This window comes from Lynx canadensis, chromosome B4 (genome assembly GCF_007474595.2).
Source record: "Lynx canadensis isolate LIC74 chromosome B4, mLynCan4.pri.v2, whole genome shotgun sequence".
Classification (NCBI taxonomy): Eukaryota; Metazoa; Chordata; class Mammalia; order Carnivora; family Felidae; genus Lynx; species Lynx canadensis.
In genome coordinates, this window is record NC_044309.1 from 65850521 (window position 1) to 65872438 (window position 21918).

General features: G+C 34.1%; 1 protein-coding gene across 3 annotated transcripts in view; it reads right to left on the bottom strand.

Annotated features, from left to right (window-relative positions):
- Nucleotides 1-21918, bottom strand: part of CPNE8 (copine 8) — a 230647-nt gene that overhangs the window by 12924 nt on the left and 195805 nt on the right. The window contains exons 17-19 of one of the 3 annotated variants that reach the window (XM_030322174.1): nucleotides 10062-10164; nucleotides 8180-8237; nucleotides 3274-3347 (exon numbers count right to left, since the gene is read on the bottom strand). In XM_030322174.1, the coding sequence (XP_030178034.1) occupies nucleotides 3274-3347; nucleotides 8180-8237; nucleotides 10062-10164 (235 nt within the window). Of the gene's footprint in view, nucleotides 1-3273; nucleotides 3395-8179; nucleotides 8238-10061; nucleotides 10165-17645; nucleotides 17703-21918 lie in introns of those variants that run through there. The other 2 variants (XM_030322175.1, XM_030322176.1) reach the window with 2 other exon arrangements.

The following is a 21918-nucleotide window of genomic DNA, read 5'->3' on the forward strand; positions in this document are numbered from 1 at the left end:
CATCTGGGCTACTTGCACACTGCCAGGCTTGTGGTGCTGGGGATCTGGCCTATTAGCTGGGGTGGGTAGGCAAAGTGTACGGGGGCAGGAGGGGCAGGCTTAGCTCGCTTCTCCTTAGGTGATCCACTTCAGGAGGGGCTCTGTGGCAGCTGGAGGGAGTCAGACCCTCTGCCGGAGGGGTGGCTCCGCAGAAGCACAGCGTTGGGTATTTGCCCGGAGCAAGCAAGTTCCCTGGCAGGAACTGGTTCCCTTTGGGATTTTGGCTGGGGGATGGGCGAGGGAGATGGCGCTGTCGAGCGCCTTTGTTCCCCACCAAACTGAGCTCTGTCGTCCCGGGGCTCAACAACTCTCCCTCCCTTTGTCCTCCAGCCTTCCCGCTTTCCAAGCAGAGCTGGTAACTTATGACCTCTCAGATGCTAAGTCGCTCTTGCTGTTGGAACACACTCCGTCTGGCCCCTCCGCTTTTGCAAGCCAGACTCTGGGGCTCTGCTTGGCCGGCAGGCTGCCCCTCCGCCCCGGCTCCCTCCCGCCAGTCCGTGCAGCGTGTACCGCCTCTCTGCCCTTCCTACCCTCTTCCGTGGGCCTCTCGTCTGCGCTTGGCTCAGGAGACTCCGTTCTGCTAGTCTTCTGGTGGTTTTCTGGGTTAGTTAGGCAGGTGTAGGTGGAATCTAAGTGATCAGCAGGACGCGCGGTGAGCCCAGCGTCCTCCTATGCCGCCATCTTCCCGCAATCCTCCATAAACCCCTTTTCGCAAATAACTAATTTAAGTAACATTTAGTGGATGGTAGAAACTGGAAAACTGTGATGGTGAGAAAGTTTGTAAAACCTTATTTGAGGTGAGAGAGAATGCTAATTCCTCTTCAACACAATGTGATATTGTGTTGTTAGCAAGGTAAATGGTTACCTTGCTAACTATTTTGAAAAGACCAGTCACCACCTAGTATCTTCTCCATGAAATTAGAGAAGAGTCTATTAAATGTCCTTAACCAAATGTAGGCATACAAGTCAAGAAGTCACAGTCATTCAAGAGGCTATTAATTCCCTGGGCACATTTTAATTTCCTATTCAATATCTGTAAGATCCAATGACTCTTTCACTTCAGTTCAACTTTATGTGATAGAATTCCTTGAATATTTAGTTATATTGCCAGATGTCTTCAGGATCATTGGGGATCCCCATGTCACTTTAAGGTGGCAGACTGGTCTGTCTCATGGATTCTGTCTGACTTGCAAGGAGAAAAAACATGATTATACCAAGTATTTTCATGTCTTAATTTCTTCTGAGATTCACATCATGAAAAGAGTGGAGATGAAAGAATTTAAAGTCTAGAGGTAATGAAATGAAGGCTCAGAGAGATTACTTGACTTGTTCAAGATCAGAGTGACAATATTATACTTTCATAGATCTAGGCATCTCAATCTCAATATTCTCCACAATATAGTATTTCCACTGAGAGACTAAATACTTTCATGATCATGGACATTTTTATTTTATAAATGCTAACAGGCATGACTATTGTTTTTCACTAATATAACAGATTAGCCCTCTTAAAGGTAACCTTAACCATGTGGGCAAGCTTAACTACCTCTAAAGGAAGAAAATAGTAACAAGTTTCCCTTAAGCATTATGATGACGCTATGGGACATGAGGTTGCTTCTACTGATTTTGAAAAATGCATTACAATAGCAGCATAACACATTCCAAAGAACTTCAAATTCATACTTCCCTTCAGTAATTTGATTTTTTGGAAACTGTGAGTCATACATTATGAAGAGCTTTTAGATAAAGTGTAATTACTTAGACGTATAATTATGCTAATAAGGTTAAGGTGAATAATCATGTGTCTAATTATGAAAACAAAACACCATGGGATACTTAAATAAATGACCACATCATCATGTTCCCCTTTTCAGGTGCTTTTAACCTAATCATTCATGTGCATGTGTTCTTTTTAGTCTACCAAGAACGTTAGGTTAAAAAGTTTAAATCATATTTAATTATCTTTAAAAAAAACTGTTATATAGATGTTTCTATTTTAAAATTTAATCTTGCTGCCTGATAAAGAACAATGCTTTTTTAAATCTTTATCAATATTAATCTCTATATTAACATACTTACGGATTATATTTCTCCTTCAAATTATTTTAATCAGTTTTTGTTGTCTTTTACTGAGTTATATTTCAGAAATGTATTTTATACACATGACCTTACTGAATCTTAACAACAATGCCAGAACACCAGAACACTGAAATTTAGAAAGCTCATTCAAATCATCACAGTGGCCAAACTGGGATTTGAACCAAATTCCACAGGATTCTAAATTCTGTGGGATTCTTTTAATGACTGCTTTTTGGGTGAAAATACAGGTTATTATTTAGGAGATAACACTGAAGTCCATTGTTTGCCCCTTCAAAACTTTTATAGCATGTGCTTAAACAGTGCTGAGATCTTGGCTTTCATATTTAAAAAAGTATACTTCACAGCTTTTTTTTCCCCTTGTAAAATCCTAGAAGTATGGAAACTCTAAAGTATGTAGCCATTTAGTTGAATTAAATGCTTACTTTCAATGATAAATTTGAACTATAATGATTGGTTGCAGATTTTTCCCTTCTATTCACTCCTAGAATAGTAGGCTTTAGTTACATATTTTTCTTGATTATAACAAGTGTAAATGATATATACTACATAGGTTGTTATGTTATTGTATATCATATATTATTATATTATATAACATCTATATATAATTACACTTAAATTATATATTATTTATATTTTTATATATAATTCTATATTACATAGAATCTTAAAATCTATTTCTCCACTTTTCTAACCATAATCTAGGTAGACTATGTAAATATTTATAGTTTTGGTTTGCTTCCACTAAATTTATTTACATTGAAATATAATCAGCTGTCTTAAAATATACTTAGTCTTTATTGAGGAGTACATAATGGATAAGCATCATTAAAAAGTCTGTTATGTTTCTGGCTTCTAATTTTACCAACGACCTCTATGATATTTTCTGGTAGTATTAAAGTAGGAAAAGACACTTATTAACATTTCTATCTTATATATGGTGAACTTGAAATAGAAGAAAAAAATCACTAGGTACTTATTCTAGGCCCTACTTGCCACGCATCTCATAGAGAATCAATCAACTAAATTAAACAGAAACTGACAGTCCTGCTTTCAATGTAAGTTGTTTATTTACAAATCAGAGCTGACAGGTTCCTCACAATGAACAAAATGAGTAATTTCCATTAAATTTCTTACCTGTACAATATCCCTCTCGGCATATTTTCCTCTGGAGGAAACTCTTACATCATCTCCATCCAATTCAACCATGGCTTGAAAATAAAATAAGACCATTTATCCAGCGCATTTCAGTCATGTACTAAAACAACACAGGTGATAGGAAATCAAGATGTATGAAGTAGCAACGCATCCTATGTCAGGGCAGAAGGCTTGTGGATCCCATCTCCTCAGTCATTTCTACCACAGAACTTGACTGAGCGCAAATGTTACAAATGAAGGAAGCTAGCCAAGACCTCATGTGACCCTTGCAAAATGGAAGAGCCAGTGTAATATAGATATATCTCCCCATCCTAGAGGTTCTCAATTCTGGGTTATATGCTGACATGACTCATTGGGCAAGTGATGCTAATCCATTCAACTTTTGTCTTCTTTCTAATTTAAGAAACTTGACAGTAATCACAGAATTACCAGGAACAATTTGAACTCTATTCCCATTGAAACCACAACAAATCCACTGTATGTTAACTAACTTGGATTTAAATTTAAAAAAAGAAAGAAACTACAAAACTGTATATCCAATATATTGCCCAATTTCTACCTTATTAATGGATTTTTAAACAAAGAGGCATTTGCTCTACCTTATATTGATTGAATAAAGTGTGATTATTCTGAAGTATGATTTTTTTTGTTAGTTAAGAAATAATTTCAACATTACATAGATCAGCTCAGCTGGTATTTGTAAATGCTGTGATATAATAGAACAGCTGGTAATAAAGTAAAGTAATGCTGCAATTAAGAACATTTTCCAGAGTTTATTAAGTTTTCAGTGAGAATTCTCTAAATAATTAATTACATGAGGAATGCTAATTTGTGTTTAAAAGTATAATTCTATTACTGATAATTCATTTCGTATACACATGACATTTACCAGACTCTAGTGACCACTTGCAATTTGTTTGCCTCTTCACCCTCCAAAAACTACAGCTCAGCCAGAACCTTTTCATTATTTTCTTCAGTGTTTGGATAATGCATCTGGGTTAAAAACACTGTTTTAAATTTTACTTTTATATACATGTTCATGAGTCACTATCTGGGCTGAAACATTGTTACTGCACATAATTGATAGAGAGCTACCACTCTATAATTTGATTAGATATACAATACATGTCATAATTTAGTAAAATGTGTATACTATAATTAACTTAATTAAAATACAAAATACCTATAAAACATATGAGCAAAGGGAAAAAATAAGAGAGACAAAGCAAGAAACAGATTCTTTATAATAGAGAACAAGCTAATGGTTACCAAATGGGAGGTGGGTGGAGGGATGGGTGAAATAGGTGATGGGGATTAAGGACTGCACCTGTTGTGATGAACACTTGAGTGATGTATGGAGGTGTTAAATCACTTATTGTAGATCAGAAACTAATATTACACTGTATGTTAACTATACTTGGATTAAAATACTACTACTACTGCTACTACTACTACTACTACTACTACTAATAATAATAAATTACCATACAAAAGATCTATCTTTCTTCCATACTTATTAGGGATGTAAATAAGAATGTCCTGATGCTCAAATACTTTCAATGTTAATTCCTTTGTTTCGGTTTCGTTTTGTTTCAAAATTTTCATGTGACTTCTGAGACATAAATGTTCAATGATGGTGACAACCTAGCAATTGCAGGAAGTTCTCCTTTACTCTCTACTGGGAAACAAGAGTTCAGTGATAATCTGGATGTCATTGTCCATGGTCCCTTACGATATCCATCAGTCTTTGTGTTTCATTCCAATTAAGGAAATGGACAGTCATCAAGATAATAATAACATAGGAGAACATGATCCTATAAAATAACTCCCACTTTTCAGCACATCATTTGAATTAAAAAGCTGCTGTTGCAAGAAATGGAGGCTATCTTTTTGAGAGCAAGGAGAAAAGACAGGGCATGAAAGTGGTGGAAGGGTACCATTCACCCTCTAGATTTGCATCTGGTCCACAAGGAGCCTGAGATGGTAAGCCCCACAAGTACTTCTGAGAAAAAAGGTCTATAAGAGACAGAGATGTACTTCTTTCTAGCTGTGCAAGACACAATGAAAGTAGAACCCATTCTACTTCTCCCATTCTACTAAATCTGATCAAGCAGGTAGCCCGATGCTGCTTTAATTTGACTTTTTGCCTTTTAAGGATAAAGAAATCCTGCCTTGAGAAATCTTTCTTCTCAATGACGATGCTTTATGGTGGAGTGACAATGCATTGGGGGAAAAGCTACACAGAAAGTTTTAAATTGTTCTCATTAAAAATACAGAAATGAGAAATTTGAATACTCATTAATCTAATAGGTTATTCCCAATTCATCTAACTTCAAAGAATGGATGGCAAGATACTACCTTTCTTGCCCATGCAAATAATGTCTTTCTTGTCAAAAGTGTTTGGATGTTGGATTTAGGTAGTTAACTGATAAAATGTGCAAGATTTAGATTCAGATTGTGCAGGTTTTATCTCAGTCTTTCCTTATGTCAGTTTCTATGTGTAATATTTAAACTTACTCTACAGCAGATTTGGAAGTGCTGAGAGAAAGGCTCTTCTTGACAGGACAGCACAATCTGAATGGAAGTCAAAGATTTTCTATGTGAAACATGATTATTCTGTCCTTTTCTTGTTAGCCATGGAGAGAAGAGAGGTATTTTGAGAGTAGAGAAAGAAAAATACTTTAGAAAAGCACTTGTGTCTCCTAGAGGAATAGTCTACTTTTCTAGTACTGGCCTGGAAGTTTTCCCATCCTATTGAAACTTCGGTCATGGTGAAAGCACAAGTCAGTTGTCACAGGACCTAATTCCCTGTCCCCATGTTTGCCAGAGGAAAGTATCACTCTAATACCCAGGAAGCAATTCTACTGGGAAGGCAATTTCCCTCTTTGCCTATAGTCTTCACTCTTTTTTCTACATGGAAAGAGGACTAATTGATTTATGGGATTACTAAAATGAGAAGGGACTGACTTTGAAATCTCTCTGGTTAGAAACAGGCTATCCTCACTTTGGATGTATTTTTTCCCTGTGGTGTGCTTAATAGACCAGGCTCTACCCTTGCACAGAGGAGGCCTGGAGATAAGGCTGAGGTCATTTAATCTTGGGAGGAAAATAGTGACAAGTCTGATTTTGTGCAGAGGTTAACCCAAATTCTTCAGTTCTGCATTATTAGTAATAACGCTTATATTGTGGTCTTCGTCTGAGGGATTCCTACATATTTTTATTCAGTTTGGGAAGTCAGAGAGGAAAATGATGAATTATCATGCCTCCAACCTTAATAAATAATTCATTGAGAACAAAAGAAATGAAGAAAATAAATAGCCGTGGCAGTTGGATGAGGGAGTACCCAAATAACTGTGCCTGCTGCTCTGAAAAGAAATATATGACCAGAAATACATGCCAGGAAGGATCAGTGGCTCTGCATTCACACATGATGTGTGCAGGCTCTTGAGGAACAAGTGAATGAGGTTAGGTCATACACCTAACCTCAGACTTCCACAGGAGTTGGGGAGACCTGGGATGCACCTAGTGAGAGGTGCATCCTTAAGGCAAATGCAAATTAGTAACCAAAGAAGGCATGAGTTATTTTACCCTAGCATTTAGTGAAGTTTGTGAATCACAGTCAATCACTGATTAATGCAGATGATCAAGTACACAAAGCATTAACAAGAAAGATGTCCCTTAGCTTTCCTGACTGCAGAGAGGTTGTCTCAAATTCATGCCTGACATACAATGCAAACAGATGTGAATATTCAAAGACAGAGAAAATATTAGCAGAAGCAGCAGCAGTCAGAGCTAAGTGACTTTTGCTTTAGACACTGGAAGATTATAATGAAGCAAAGCATGACCAACCAACCATGGAATCGAAAGAAAGGATTTCCAGGGTCAGCAATATAACAACTTTGCCTGTGGTGCTTTACCTGAGATGGATAGATCTATACTATCCTTATGGAGGCGGCTCTGGTGGTTAAAGGAGAATCATCCCAGCAATGATGATAGTATAATCAGCCACCTATGTGCTTAAATTAACCTGTAATGTACTAAAGCTTGTTCTAAATATTCTAAAATTATTCTCATTTCCAAAGCCCCAAGCTAAATAAAGTCATTGTTAAAGTAAAAACACCTGAACCAGGTGAATGCCATGTGATCATGCAGTTGCCATCTAGCATAGTTGTCTTTGAAAGGAATTCACCAGATGACTGGGAACAAATTATCCTTAAAGAAGTTTACCCAGATGACTAGTTACAAAAACACCAGTCACTTCATTGGCATTTGAGCAAGGTCTGAGCCCAAACAGAGAACTACCCAGTAACTCAATTTAGCATAATTTTATAAAGTGTCATTAAATCTCAGATGTTCAGTTCCATTTTCATTTTACTTTGCTCTTTCATAATGCAGAACTTATATATTTATAAAGCTAATGTCTATCAACTAGCTAGTGTCTGAAAATCCATTATAGTAGCATATTATGCTTGTGTTAACATCTCTCTTCACAATCTAATGGTTTATTAATTTAGTGCTCATCCTTAAAGGTTTTTAGTGAACCCAGAGTGTGTTTTGCCTTGGGAACAACAACTCCACTTATCACTCTGTCACTCATAAAAAATATTATTTTGGGGTACAAACCATATCTAATGGAGTAGAAACCTACATGTTGAATTAATCGATACTGGAGAGATAAGGCTTAGAAGACAATCTCTTCATTTGCTCAACTGAATAGACTTCATCGTGAGATATCTACATTTACATCTCTATGTACATGGATATTATATACAGATCCACATTCATATTCACATTCTTATATACAAAAAAGAGTAACAGAAACCTTACAGCATGATGAATCAGTAAATAAACTCCCAAGGAATACTATTGAAATTTTATTACTCACCATCAAATTCTGCTGGTCCAACACCCACTATAATTATTGACATTGGAAGTTTTGAAGCCTTCAAAGAGAATACACAATTGGTTTACAATTAAGAAGTTGACTTCTTAAGAAAAGAATTATAATTTAAGAAGAAAATAATACCCTGTTTTGATATTTTTTTCAGATGTTCACTAAAATAGGTTTGAACACATCACAATCATATGCTCGATTCTACTCATTCTTTTTGAACTAACTGTACATACACTTATTCAGTGGGACATTCTCTGGGAATGACCAGCCTTGGACAATATGAAAAATAAAAAGTATTGCACATCTGCTTTCACTTGCTATTCTCAGCCAACATCTTCTTGACTGAGGGTATCTCTGGGCATTTTATTCATGTTTTCTCTCCCATAAAAAATCTTTTAGTTGCTGTAAGGGAAAAATGGTACTATATTTGTGAAAGAATAGTACCCTACTCTATCCCACTTATACCCAAAGTTAGGGAAAGCAATTTTCATTGTAAATGAGTGAATACAGATGATAATTACAGAAAGTTAGTATTAGAATGATTAATTTATGTATTAAATATCCATGGGATTGTGAGTGATATTGAATATTTGATTCAAAAATATTTGCATATTTTCCCAACATATGTATCACTTAAACAATGTAATCATTTTAAAGAATTTAATGGTCAGAATGTGAGATCCAGCAATAGAGAAAAGGAACACTGTACCAACCACATCTTCAGCATGAAGATCATCAAATTATGAATAATTGGTCCTCAATACATCATGTCTTATTAGTTTAAGCCCAAATTATTAAATTCCTATTTTCAAGTGCACACAAATGCCACTGACCAGAACATAAAGGAAATCAAGGTGAATTCAACCCAAGTAATTCTAGTTAAAAAATAACAAATAAATGTGTAAGCCTTACTTCAACTGCTGTTTATGTATGTTTTTTTCAGTAAATGTCTATAATTTTCCCCCCATATGATCCTCCACCAAACAGCTAATTATATGTTCCCTATGTTATTAATAATTATGAGCTATGATATGCAAAGCACTCATGAAACCCATTTTCACTAAATGTCAACTTTGTGCCAAATATGTCTAAACTTGGACATGGAAAGGTGAGTAAGATATAATTCTATAGAATATAGTCTAGGAGCATGTGGGCAGCTCAGTCAGTTGAGCGTCCAGCTTCAGCTCAGGTCATGATTTCACGGTTCATGGGTTCAACCCTACATTGGGCTTTGCTCTGACAGTGTGGAGCCTGCTTTGGATTCTCTCTCTCTCTCTCTCTCTCTCTCTCTCTCTCACTCTCTCTCTCTCTCTCTCTCTGTCCCTCCCCAATTCATGCCATATCTCAAAAAAATAGTCTATAAATATAGATTTTATAGATTATAATCTAATAAAAAGACAAATAATCATAAAAAAATAATTAGGAATTATACAAGGATGGTTTTTGAATAAAGTCCAGTCCCTTCCAGTTATATAGAAATAAGAATGTCAGTACAGTGCTCCTATAATTGAAATGTAAATATTAAGAAATACTTTGTACAAATTGTAAGATTGTGTACAAGTACATCCAACTAGTAGAGGTAAGCACACTCATGCACATGAAGGTGATGGTATCATCTTATTTTTTTTTTTTATTATTCTGGGAGGAAAATAATTTTGTTATAACACAGTTATCCATACTGCTTAGGTTAGTCTTTATGAACTAATGGTACATATACATTTGAGTTTTCTGGATAAGGTTAAGAATGCAATCAGTTGCAAAAGCATGAGCATTTTGTTTCACTATTAAGTCAACTAACATTAACTCTTTCAACATAGGTTGAAAGCACCCTGCTGTCACTTAGCCAGCTCAAGACTGAACGATCCCCACTCACATTGACTATGGACTCCTTGGTTTGAGCCATATCCGAGATAACACCATCTGTCACAATCAGGAGCACAAAATACTGGGAACCATCTTTTACGGAAGAAGCATACCTAGAGCAATAAAAAGATAAAGAATACCACAGAAAATAAAACAGCTCCTTTGTATGTGATGGTTGCTAAATATAATCGCGATAGTCAACAAACCTTTAATCTCAAGAAAATATTTAAACTTGTATTAGGAATCTATATCATGCAAGCTCTCAATACATTTTTCTGAAATAGCACGCTAGAACACAGCAACATTACTTCATGCCAGCACATAGAAAAGCCTGCCTGCCTTGGAAATTCACTCACTAATAAAAGGTGAGATGGATGAGGGTATGTTTAGCAGAAAGGAATAGATATAGCTTTCAGAAACCCTGGCTAAGCAACATATTATGTGTATGATCTTCAGTAAATTACTTGATCTATCTAAACTTTATTTCTTTACCTTTAAAATCAAGATTACACAGCTCTGTATTGTTAATACAGAAACCACATGCATGCTACCCAATATATAATACAGTTTTATAAATGGTATGATTATTATAAAGACAATAATCATAAATGCTTTTTGTTTTGGAATAGACACAGGTAATGATTATACAACATAGTGAATGTGCTGAATATCATCTAACTGTAAACTTCAAAAGTTACTTTTATGTTATGTGAATTTCACCTAAGAAATGCAACAGAAGAAATTCTTTTTGACACATCCATAGTTCAAGTTTTTCTTTTTAATTTTTTTAATGTTTATTTATTTTTGAGAGAGAGAGAGAGAGCATGAAAGGGACAAGGGCAGAGAGGGAGGGAGACACAGAATCTGAAGCAGGCTCCAGGCTCTGAGCTGTCAGCACAGAGCCCAACATGGGCTTGAACTCGTGAACCACAAGATCATGACCTGAGTGGAAGTCAGATGCTTAATGGACTGAGCCACCCAGGTGGCCCCATAATTCAAGTTCTTAATATGTGTTAAATTGATGAAAGATGGGGAAAAGAATACTAAACAAAGACAAAAATTAGGTATGTATTAAGAATATATTCTAGGGGCGCCTGGATGGCTCAGTCAGTTAAATGTCTGACTTCTACTTAGGTCATGATCTCACAGTTTGTGGGTTCAAGCCCTGTGTTGGGCTGTGTGCTGGCACCTCAGGGCTGGAGCCTGCTTTGGATTCTGTGTCTTTCTCTTTCCCTCCTGCGCTCACGCTCTCTCTCAAAATAAATAAATAAACATTAAAATTTTTTTAAAAAATGAGTATATTCTAGTTCTTGAAGTTTATCAGAGTTCTCACCAAGTAATACTTAGTAATTTAGAGGTGAATTTTATGCATGTTGTGTTTTATTATACCTCTTTTTTCCATTGTGTTCTACTTTTTGGGTATCTAGATTATATTCTCAACAAGAATACCTTTTTTTTTTAAGACAATGCTTTTATTTTTTTTTTAAGTTAACTTACTTATTGAGAGAAAGAGAGAGAGAGAGAGAGAGAGAATATTCCAAGCAGGCTCTGTACTGCCAGTGCAGAGCCTGACATGGGGCCCGAACTCACCAACTGTGAAATCCTGACCTGAGTGGAAATCAAGAGTTGGACGCTCAACCGACTAAGCCACCCAGGTGCCCCTCAACAAGAATAACTTTTATGATTTTTAGAATATAATTAGTATGCAGGTGATATCTAGTAACAAGCAAGCATTGTGGTACTCTTAGGAGATAAACAGTAAATGAGAAGACTTTGGTTGACTTCTGTAAAACTCATTGAATATTTATGTATCATAGAATCACAGAAAGATAGTATCACAGAGAAATTGGGTTCAAGAAAACATCTACTTTTTACCAATAAAATTCCTTCATAACCTGAAGTACCCAAAGGAATCAAATTTGAGCAGATCAGGGACAGACGAATCACATGTCAGGGCAACACTTATTTCTTGGAGAGCAGAATTAACAACGATATGGACAAGAAAAATATTTACAACTTTTCCGTAGACTAGAGAAACTCATAATTGCTCATACAACTAACAAAATGGTAATTTCATAGACCGATCAAGAGAATACAGTAAGTGTCATGTTCACACCCTATAAAAATAGCATTGAACTGGTTCCACAATGTATAGTCAAAACTATTCCCACAATATTGAACAAATGATCTTCTCCATTAAGGAATTTATAAGTTTGATGGTTACACAATGAAAAACAGTCGAAACCATATCTGAGACTATTCTATTTAATGCTTAGCTTTTTTTCTTACTAAAAGAAGTCAGGTAATCTCTGTCAGGTATTTATTTTTAATTTTTAAATACCCATTTTTTTTTAATTTTTAATGTTTATTTATTTTTGAGAGAGAGAGAGAGAGAGAGAGAGAGAGAGAGAGAGAGAATGAGCAGGGGAGGGGCAATTAGAGAGGGAGACACAGAATCTGAAGCAGGCTCCAGGTTCTGAGCTGTCAGCACAGAGCCCCACGCGGGGCTAATCCATGGACTGTGAGATGATGACCTGAGCCAAAGTCAGACCCTTAACCTAGTGAGCCATGCAGGTGCCCCAATACCCATTATTTTTAAAAAGCATTTCTTACTATGTTTCAGAAACAGGGTTTTATATTTCATGAGATTAATGGAAGACTATAAATAGCTTCTGAGTACAATAATGTAGCTTTTCTGCTCTTCTTACCAAATGATGCTCTTAAAATGGAAAATTTTTACCAGATTCAGAAACAATACAGAAAGTAAAATATTATGCATTTCTATAAATATCATTTCAAGTGGCTTAACTGTCTGAATTTTTTTTTTTTTGGTATTTACTTTTTATTTCTCTTCCAACACTTCTGATCACCCATAAAGTCTCAGTTGTTAGTATAGTTTTTCCCCCAGCTTTATTGAGGTATAATTGGTATACAAAAAAACTGCACAGAATTAAGATATATAACTTGATGAGTTTGGACATATTCATAAATTCATGTTACCATCAAAACAATCACAGTAATAAGTATACCACTTCTTAAATTTTTCTGTGTCCCCTTTGTGTGCACATGGTAAAAAAATATTAATACAAAATCTACCCTTTTAACAAAAATTTAAGTGCACACTATCGCATCGTTGCCCATTGGCATATCTTGGCAGTTGTGAATAATGCTACAGACACTTCTTCGAGATCCTGATTTCAGTTTTTTTGGATGTATACTCAGAAGTGGGATTTCTGGTAGCTCTGTATTTTTTGAGAAATCTCTATGTTGGTTTTTCATAGCAGCTGCACTAATTTAAAATTCCCACCAACCATGCACAAGGGTTCCAATTTCTTCACATCCTTGCCTACACTTACTATCTTTTTGACTTTTTGATAATAGCTATGCTAACAAGTGTAAAGTAATGATAGTTCACTGTGGTTTTGATTTGCATTTCCCTGATGATTAGAAATGTTGAGCATTTTGTATGTACCTATTGGCCATTTCTGTGCCTTCTTTGAAGAAATGTCGGTGCCAGTCCTATGCCCATTTCTAAATTAGTTGTATTTTTGCTATTGAGTTGTATGAGTTCCCTATATATTTTGGAAATGAACCCCTTATCAAATATATAAGTTGCAAATATTTTCTCACACTCTGTAGGTTGTCTTTTCATTATGTTGATGGTTTCTTTTGCTGTGTAGACACTTTTTACTTTGATGTAGTCCCACTTGTCTATTTTTGCTTTTGCTGCTTGTGCTTTTGGTGTCGTACCCAAGAAATCATTGCCAAGACAAAGAAATCATTGCCAAGACCAATGTCAAGGTTTTCTCTTTTATTCTGAGTTTTATAGTTTCATGTCTTACGTTCAATTTTCAGTTAATTTGTGTGAGTGGTAGTAAAAGGATCCAATTTCATTCTTTTTCATGTGTATATCCAGTTTTCCCAACACCAATTATTGAAGAGAGAATTCTTTCCTCATTTTGTATTCTTGGCACTTTTGGCAAAAACCTGCAGGTTTTTTTCTGGGCATCTCTATTCTATTCTATTGGTATAGACGCTTATTTTTTTTATATCAGTACCTTGCTGTTTTAATTATTGCACCTTTGGAATATGTTTTAAAATCAGACTGTGATGCTTGCCTCCAGCTTTGTTCTTTCTCAAGATTGCTTCAGTTATTCAAGGTCCTTTGTGGTTTCACATATATTTTAGGATTTTTTTTTCTTTATTTCTGCAAGAAATATCATTAAGATTTGGGTAGGGATTGCACGGAATCTGTAGAACACTTTGGGTAGTATGGACATTTACACAATATTAATTTTTCTAATCCATAAATATGGCATGTCTTTCCATCTAACTGTGTCTGCTTTAATTTTTCCATTGATGTTTCATAGTTTTCACTATAAAAGCCTTTCACTTCCTTAAGTTTATGCCTAAGTATTTTATTTTACTTTTTTGGTGCTTTTATAAATGGGATTATTTTCTTAATTTCCTTTTCAGATAGTTTGTTATTTGTTCAGAAATGCAACTTTTTTACAGGTTGATTATGTACCCTGCAACTTTACTGAGTTCATCAGTAAATGGGTTTTCTTTTTGTTTTGCTTTGTTTTATTTTGCTTTGTTTTACTTCCTTCAGTCTTTAGGGTTTTCTACATGTAAGATCATGTCATCTGTAAACAGAGGTAATTTTAATTTTTCTTTATAATTTGGATGATTTTTACTTATTTTTCTTGTCCAGTTGCTCTGGCTAAGACTTCCAGAGACATGTTGAATAGATGTGGAAGAATGGGCATCCTTGCTTTGTTCTATATTTTAGAGGAAAGCTTTTAGTTTTTGGTTTTTTTTTTAATCATTAAGTATGATGTTAGCTGTGACCTTTATTGTGTTGAGGTAAATTCCTTCTGTACCTAATTTGTTGATAGTTCTTATCAGGAAAGACTGTTGAATTCTATCAATGTTTTTTCTCTATCTTTTGAAATGGTCATGAGATTTTGGTCCCTCATTCTGTTAATGTGTTGTATCATATTTATTGATTTGCATATGTCAAACCATCTTTGCATGCTAGAAATGCATCCTACTTGGTCATGGTTATAATACATTGAATGTGCTCTTGTATTCAGTTTGCTAATAATCTGTTGAAGATTTTGACATCCATGTTTATCAAGGATGTTGGTTTGTAGTTTGTAGTTTATCAAGGATGTGGTGCCTTTGTCTGACTTTATTATCAGGGTAATGCTGGCTTCATAAAATGAACTTGGAAGTATTTGCTCTTCTATTTTTTTTTTTGTAACAGTTTAAGAAGAATTGGTATTCTTCTTTAAATCATTGGTAAGATATGCCTTGTAGCCACTTGGCCCTGAGCCTTTTCTTTGTTGGGAGATTCATTCTCCTTATTTGTTATTGGTATGTACATCCTTTCTATTTCTCTTGATGTATTCTTGGTACATCGTATATTTCTAGGAATTTATCCATTTCTTCTAGGTTGTCCACTTTGTTAAAGTACAATTGTTTATAATAATCCCTTATGATATTTTTTATTCCTGTGAAATCAGTTGTAATGTTTTCTCTTTCATTTTTTGAGTCTTGTCTCTCCTTTCTTAGTCTAAGGGTCAGTTTTGTTTACCTTTTCAAAAAACCAACTCTTAGTTTTGTCAATTTTTTCTATTGTTTTTCTATTCTCTATTTCATTTATTTCTGCTCTAATTATTATTATTTCTTTCCTTCTGCTAACCTGTACTTTTTCTTCTTCTTTTAGTTCCTTTTGGTGTAAAGTTAGATCCTTTAAGATTTTTCTTCTTTATTAACATGCAATGTTTATTGCTATAAACTTTCCTCTTAATAATGCCTTTACAATATTCTGTAAGTTTTGGTATATTGTTCTTTCATTTATCTCAAGATATTCCCCAATTCCTTTTGTATTTTTTTTTTAACTCAGTGGACATTCGAGAGTATGTTGATTTCTATTCATTAATGAATCTTTCTGATTTTTTTTTTCTACTGTGTTTGCAAAGGAGACTTGGAATTATTTCAATCTTCTTAAATTTATTAAGACTTGCCTTGTGTCCTATAATCTATCCTAGAGAATGTGCCATGCATGCTTGAAAAGAATATGTATTCTGGAGCTACTGAGTGGAATATTCTGTATATATCTGTTAGGTCCATTTGGTCCAGAGAGGTGCTCAAGTTTGCAGTTTCCTTATTGATTATCTATCTGGATGATGTATTCATTATTAAAAGTGGGGTACTGAAGTCTTCTAATATTATTGTATTAGAGTCTATTTGTCCCTTCATACATGTCAATTTTTTGCTTAGGTGCTTTGATATTGGGTGCATACGTATTTATAATGATTATATCTTCCTGTTGAATTGATACGTTTTAAGAAAAATTTCATTTTAAGATATTTTATTTAAGATATATAACATGATGGTTTGATATATACATAGTAAAATGATTATTACAATCACGCTAATTAACATATCATCTCCTCACATAGTTCCCATATTTACTATTTTAGCAAATTTCCAGTATTCAATACAGTATTTCACCGTAGTCATCATGCAACATATTAGATCTCTAGACTTATTCATCCTACATCATGCAACTCCTTATCCTTTGACCAATATCTCTATTTTCCCTACCTCCCCTCTCCTGCTAACCACCATTCTACTTTCTGCTTCTATGTATTAAACTTTTTAAAATTCCACATATAAATGAGATCATGCAGTGATTTTCACTGATCATGCATTTTTCTTCCTAAGTCTTGCTTATTTCACCTAGCATAACATAATGCAGGTTCATCCATGTTGTTGCAAATGGTAGGCTCTCCTTTTTTAAGGCTGAATAATACTTCATGAATATGAACGTTTCTCCCACTATCAGAAAGTAGAGCTTTCCTATGAAATCTTCTATAAGCAGAAATGGTATAAAGTAGAAAAAAAAAAAGCAAGTACCATTAGCTTATATGGAACTTTTTGAGTGTTCATTCCCAGACCTAAACAATAGTCTATCTTAGATTTTCTGACACCTTAGGACACATCTTGCTAACAGATGCACAGAATAAGTGGAGATAAAGCACAGATGCTCACAGACATGGTTCAAAGCTAAGGCACCTTGATGATGAGATGCTGAGTGTAGTTCCCAGGGAAGGGGCCTGGTGGCATCACTCTCATGCTCGTGATGCACGCTGCCTCTATGACCGCTTGCAGTAAAACAAATACTGCAATCTATTTCATAAAAGCAAAAATCTCTGGATTTCTTTTGGTTAGTGGAAACAGATCCTAATATAGGTCTTTTGTAAAAGTGACGTGGTGTAATGTGAACTTTTGAAAACTGGAGGATACCTGTGTATATCAATCAACATATCACATAAACTGACCCTTTTATTATGTAATAACCTTCTTTGCCTCTTGTGCCAGTTTTTGACTTAAAGTCTATTTTCTCTGATAGAGGTATAGCCACCCTCCCTGCTCTCTTTCGGTTACCATGTGCATAGAGTATCTTTTTTCATCCCTTCATTTTTGGCCTATGTACGTCCTTAGATCTAAGTTGAGTTTCTTGTAGACAGCATATAGTTGGGACTTGTTTTTTATCCATCCAGCCACTCCATGTCTTTTCATTGCTGAGTTTAATATATTTTCATTTTGGTTTTCTTTTGATTCACCAGAAACTATTTACCTAAGAGAAGGAGAGAATATATTCATACCACCAGAAGAGTTAGGAATAGAACCTGAAGCAGATATAGTAAACCTGGAATTTCTCTTTGTTGTTTATCTTAAAACTTCATAGGGATTCTGCATTTTACTTTATAATAAACATGTGCTTTTATTAATGTTTTATATTTCTTAACTTCGAATGTTGTAGAAAGATATATGAGCTTATGTGTGGCTCTCACTACTGCCAGATGCACTAATTTGAAAATAAATTTCAGTTTACATAAGAACTATTCAGTCTATTTTAGTCTTTATCACCAAAAGCACCATAAATTAATCTTTTAAAACTTGCCATGATTTCTATGGCATTTGCCGTATGCATTGACATATTGTTGCACTTTGCAAGTAAAGCTAAGTTTCAAACAAAATCATATTTTGTGCTACCATTTCTTCTAATTTAGCCCACTTTAAAATATTATAATTTGTGATAAAATAATTGAAATGCTACAGAAATGTGCTAAGTAGAAAGTAGAGGCTGATCACATCTCAATCTATCTTCCAGAAGGTAACCCTGACATATACTCTTGCAGATTCAAATTATATTTTAAAGGTATTAAAGAAGCTTGCTGCTTAAAGGAAACTGATGATGAATCCTTCTGTAAATTGCATAATTAAAACTTTTATTATTAAAAGCCTGCTAAATGTCTTTTTTCATATATAGGCAATCCATAATTTATATTTTAATATTACTGTGATAAATCTGAGAGAGAGGTTAACTTTGTCAGGGGTCTGGAATTCAAACGCATTCCCCTGGAGTCTTTTGTCAGGCAACTTTCTGGGATCATGTTTATAAAAGTGCATAAGTGGTTGGTTCAGATTTGTGGGATATTCTTTCAGCTTACTATTGGTTCATAGGAATAAAGAGGGCAACGAGATAAGAAACTGACTCAATAATGTTTTATTTAGGTAGTTTACTTTTGATATATGCAATGAATTAAATTTTAATACTAATTAAATCTTACTAGTTAAATCTTAATACGTAAATATTTCAATACAAAGTAACAGTAATTTTTATGTTACAAAGTTGTATTTTTTGCAGTGTGATGAAGTGACAGACTGTGTCCACAACCATAGGTAGTTTTGTTGCACTTTCTTTTATGTGCCTTTATCTTTGGAGCACAGCTAAAAGAGCTTAAGTTTATGCAAGGCATCATAACAGTTATCTGGGATAAGATTATTCTGTTAGGAATTTTAGCTTCACCTCAAATGGCCACTCTTCCATATCCATTTTGTCATCAATAAAATAGGAATAATAACACTACTGACAGCTCATAGAGTTATTGTGAAGATTAAAACAAATCATTGAGCACATTGTCTGAGACAGACTATGGGTTCAAAACTGAAAATTAATTTTAGTTGATTACCTGCATCTAGATATCTAGATACAAAAATCTAGTCAGTAGTTAGAAATTGATAGATCCCTCATAGAAACCGAAATATGACAGCCTCAAAACTAGTAACTGGTTAGGCACAAGAAACAGAGGACTAGTAGTTAGGAAATAATGCATATTATTCAAGTCAAGGGAAGAAAATAGTAAAATTTTCATGATAGCCTGAAAAGATAATTGATACTTTCATTGGTATATTAGTTTATTTTCAAGTTATAAGCTGGTAAAAAATACCAACAAAATATATTTCAAATAACTTAAAGTTATTGAGGTAGAATTCTAGATGAAGAGAAATTTTGATGATGTAAACAGGAATGTAAAAATAGTAATCGCCATATATCCAAGAGGGCACTGACATTAGTCAGGGGATGAGTAAACTCCACTCTATTACAACCATGTCTCTAGACACATGATTTCCTTAACATGTTTCTTCTTCCTATTGCTAGTTATTGAGAATTAAACATAGTGTTATAGACATTAGGTGTATTAATAAATTCATACATGGAAAGGATTTCTCTGATTTTAAATTTGTTTTCAGTGTACAACATAACGGTCATGCATTAGTTTTGGTAGGCATGATAGTCTTACATGTTAACTTGGTTAGGCTCTGATAGCCAGTTATCTAGTTCCCGTGAAGCTACTTTGAAGATATATTTAATATCTACAATTGGATGACTTTAAGTAAATGAGACTATCTCAAAAATGTGGATGGGCTTCATTCAATCAGTTGAAGGCCTTAACAAAAACGGTTTTCCCAAAGGAAAAGGGATTCTGACTCAAACTGCAAGAATATCATCCTACCTAAGTTTCCAACCTGCCAGCTTTCCCTACAAATTTCTGATTTGTCAGTGCCTACTATTACATGAGCCAATTCTTTAAAATAAATTTATCTATATATCTATATTTGTATGTCTTATTAGTTCTGTTTCTCCTGAGGACCCTGACTCATACAGTAGGTATCTATCACAATCACATTTTCCATAGGTCATTAAAATAGACTAAGGATTATCATTAACAGTTCCTTTAGTTTTCTATTATAAACCCGCTTATTAAAATGTAGTTATAATGCATGGTGTACAGAAAATTCAATTAAACAAATAGGTGTGGATTTATCAGCAAATGCAAAGAATTGGGCTTTATGTTGGTTTATAACATATACATTATAAATTATTATATTATAAATATTAAATTTAATTTAAATATAATTTATAACATATGGTATTTATATATGTGTGTGTGTGTGTATATATATATATATATATATATATATATAATTAAGTCACAATTCCTGTCTTCAGTGGAGAAAAAAATCTACATGTAACAATCGAGTGGAATCAAATTAGTGAGTGTTTTGATAAAGGTATTCATAAAATGACAATTCATAGCTCAGAAGTAATGATTCTCTATGGCTGAAGTACAGCACATTTGGGAGAATGTGGAGGGAAATGAGAGTGGATGAGTGGTGGTAGTTGGATATTAAAAGTTCTTAAATACCAAACCAAAGTGTTCAAACTTAAACTTGTCACAGGGCACCAATGGATGTTGAGTGGGATTTTTACATTGTCTGAAATGTTATTCCCTAGACAACTCTATGAAAGGAAAACTGGTAAGACAGGAAATTAGAAGCAAGCGGTTCGATAACCTCAGAACATCACAAAGAACTTTCAAGTTTCACAAAAATGATGCTTTGGGTGTTAACTCACAATATTGTTATTTCAATATTATCTAAAAAGTCAATAGTCTTATAAAATAGATTTAAGTTCTAAAAATGAGCATACGGTTAAAATTATTATTCTTAAAAGGAATGAGAATCCTTCAAAATGTTAATAGAAAACTATCACAAATTAAGCTTTTATCAATACAGAAAACACACTTTATAAGAAGAAAAAAATCAAGCAAATAAAAAACCATTTGCTTTTTATTTTACAAAATGTATTTTTAATGACAAATACCTTAACATACAGAATTCAGTTATTAAACATTTGTTAAGTACACTTACCTCCTATATGATGGGCATGTTGAAGAACTGATGAATGCATTTCAAAGTAACAAAATACTCACTGAGTTTTATTTAAAACAGGAGTCTCATACACTGTAACTATGGAACTTCTCATGATTTAGAAAAAATAGTACCTTGTCTTTTAAACTGATAAATTTTTTGGATGGTGAGTTTGGGTCAGACAGAAATTGTCTGTCTTAATAAAAAGTTTAAAAATTAAACCTCTTCTCAAAGATAAAGGAGTAAAGCATTTCTTATGTAGCTTCATAGTAAGACATAGATACATGAGACTTCAGATTGTATTGGAAGGAAAAGAGGATTCCTCAAAAGCCGTATCTTATGTGTTTCTTATTTTCTCTCATTAAAAAAAATAATAAAGAATTATTAGATCATGGATTATTGCTGAGAATCTGATAGTTAGCTGGCATCTATCCCTATCTTTGAGAATTTCTTAAAATGCTAGACAATACATGAAAAATGGTAATAGGACAGTATAGAGCCTACAGTTTTAAATGGTATATAGAAATGCAGCTAGAAATTGTATATCTAAAAGTGTAATTTTAATAGTAGAGATATCCAGGGTAAAAAATATAAAATTAACTAGTAAACCCTCGAGAACATTTATCATAACTAGCATGAATTCGCACAAAAGAAATCCTATGATTTTTCTATCTTTTTATAAAAGACAGTCATCTGTATAGTACTGGGTGAGAGAGAATGAGACAACTATAATTTATTTTGTACTAATATTATTTTTTGATACTGCTTTATTTGACAAACATCAAAAAACTAGG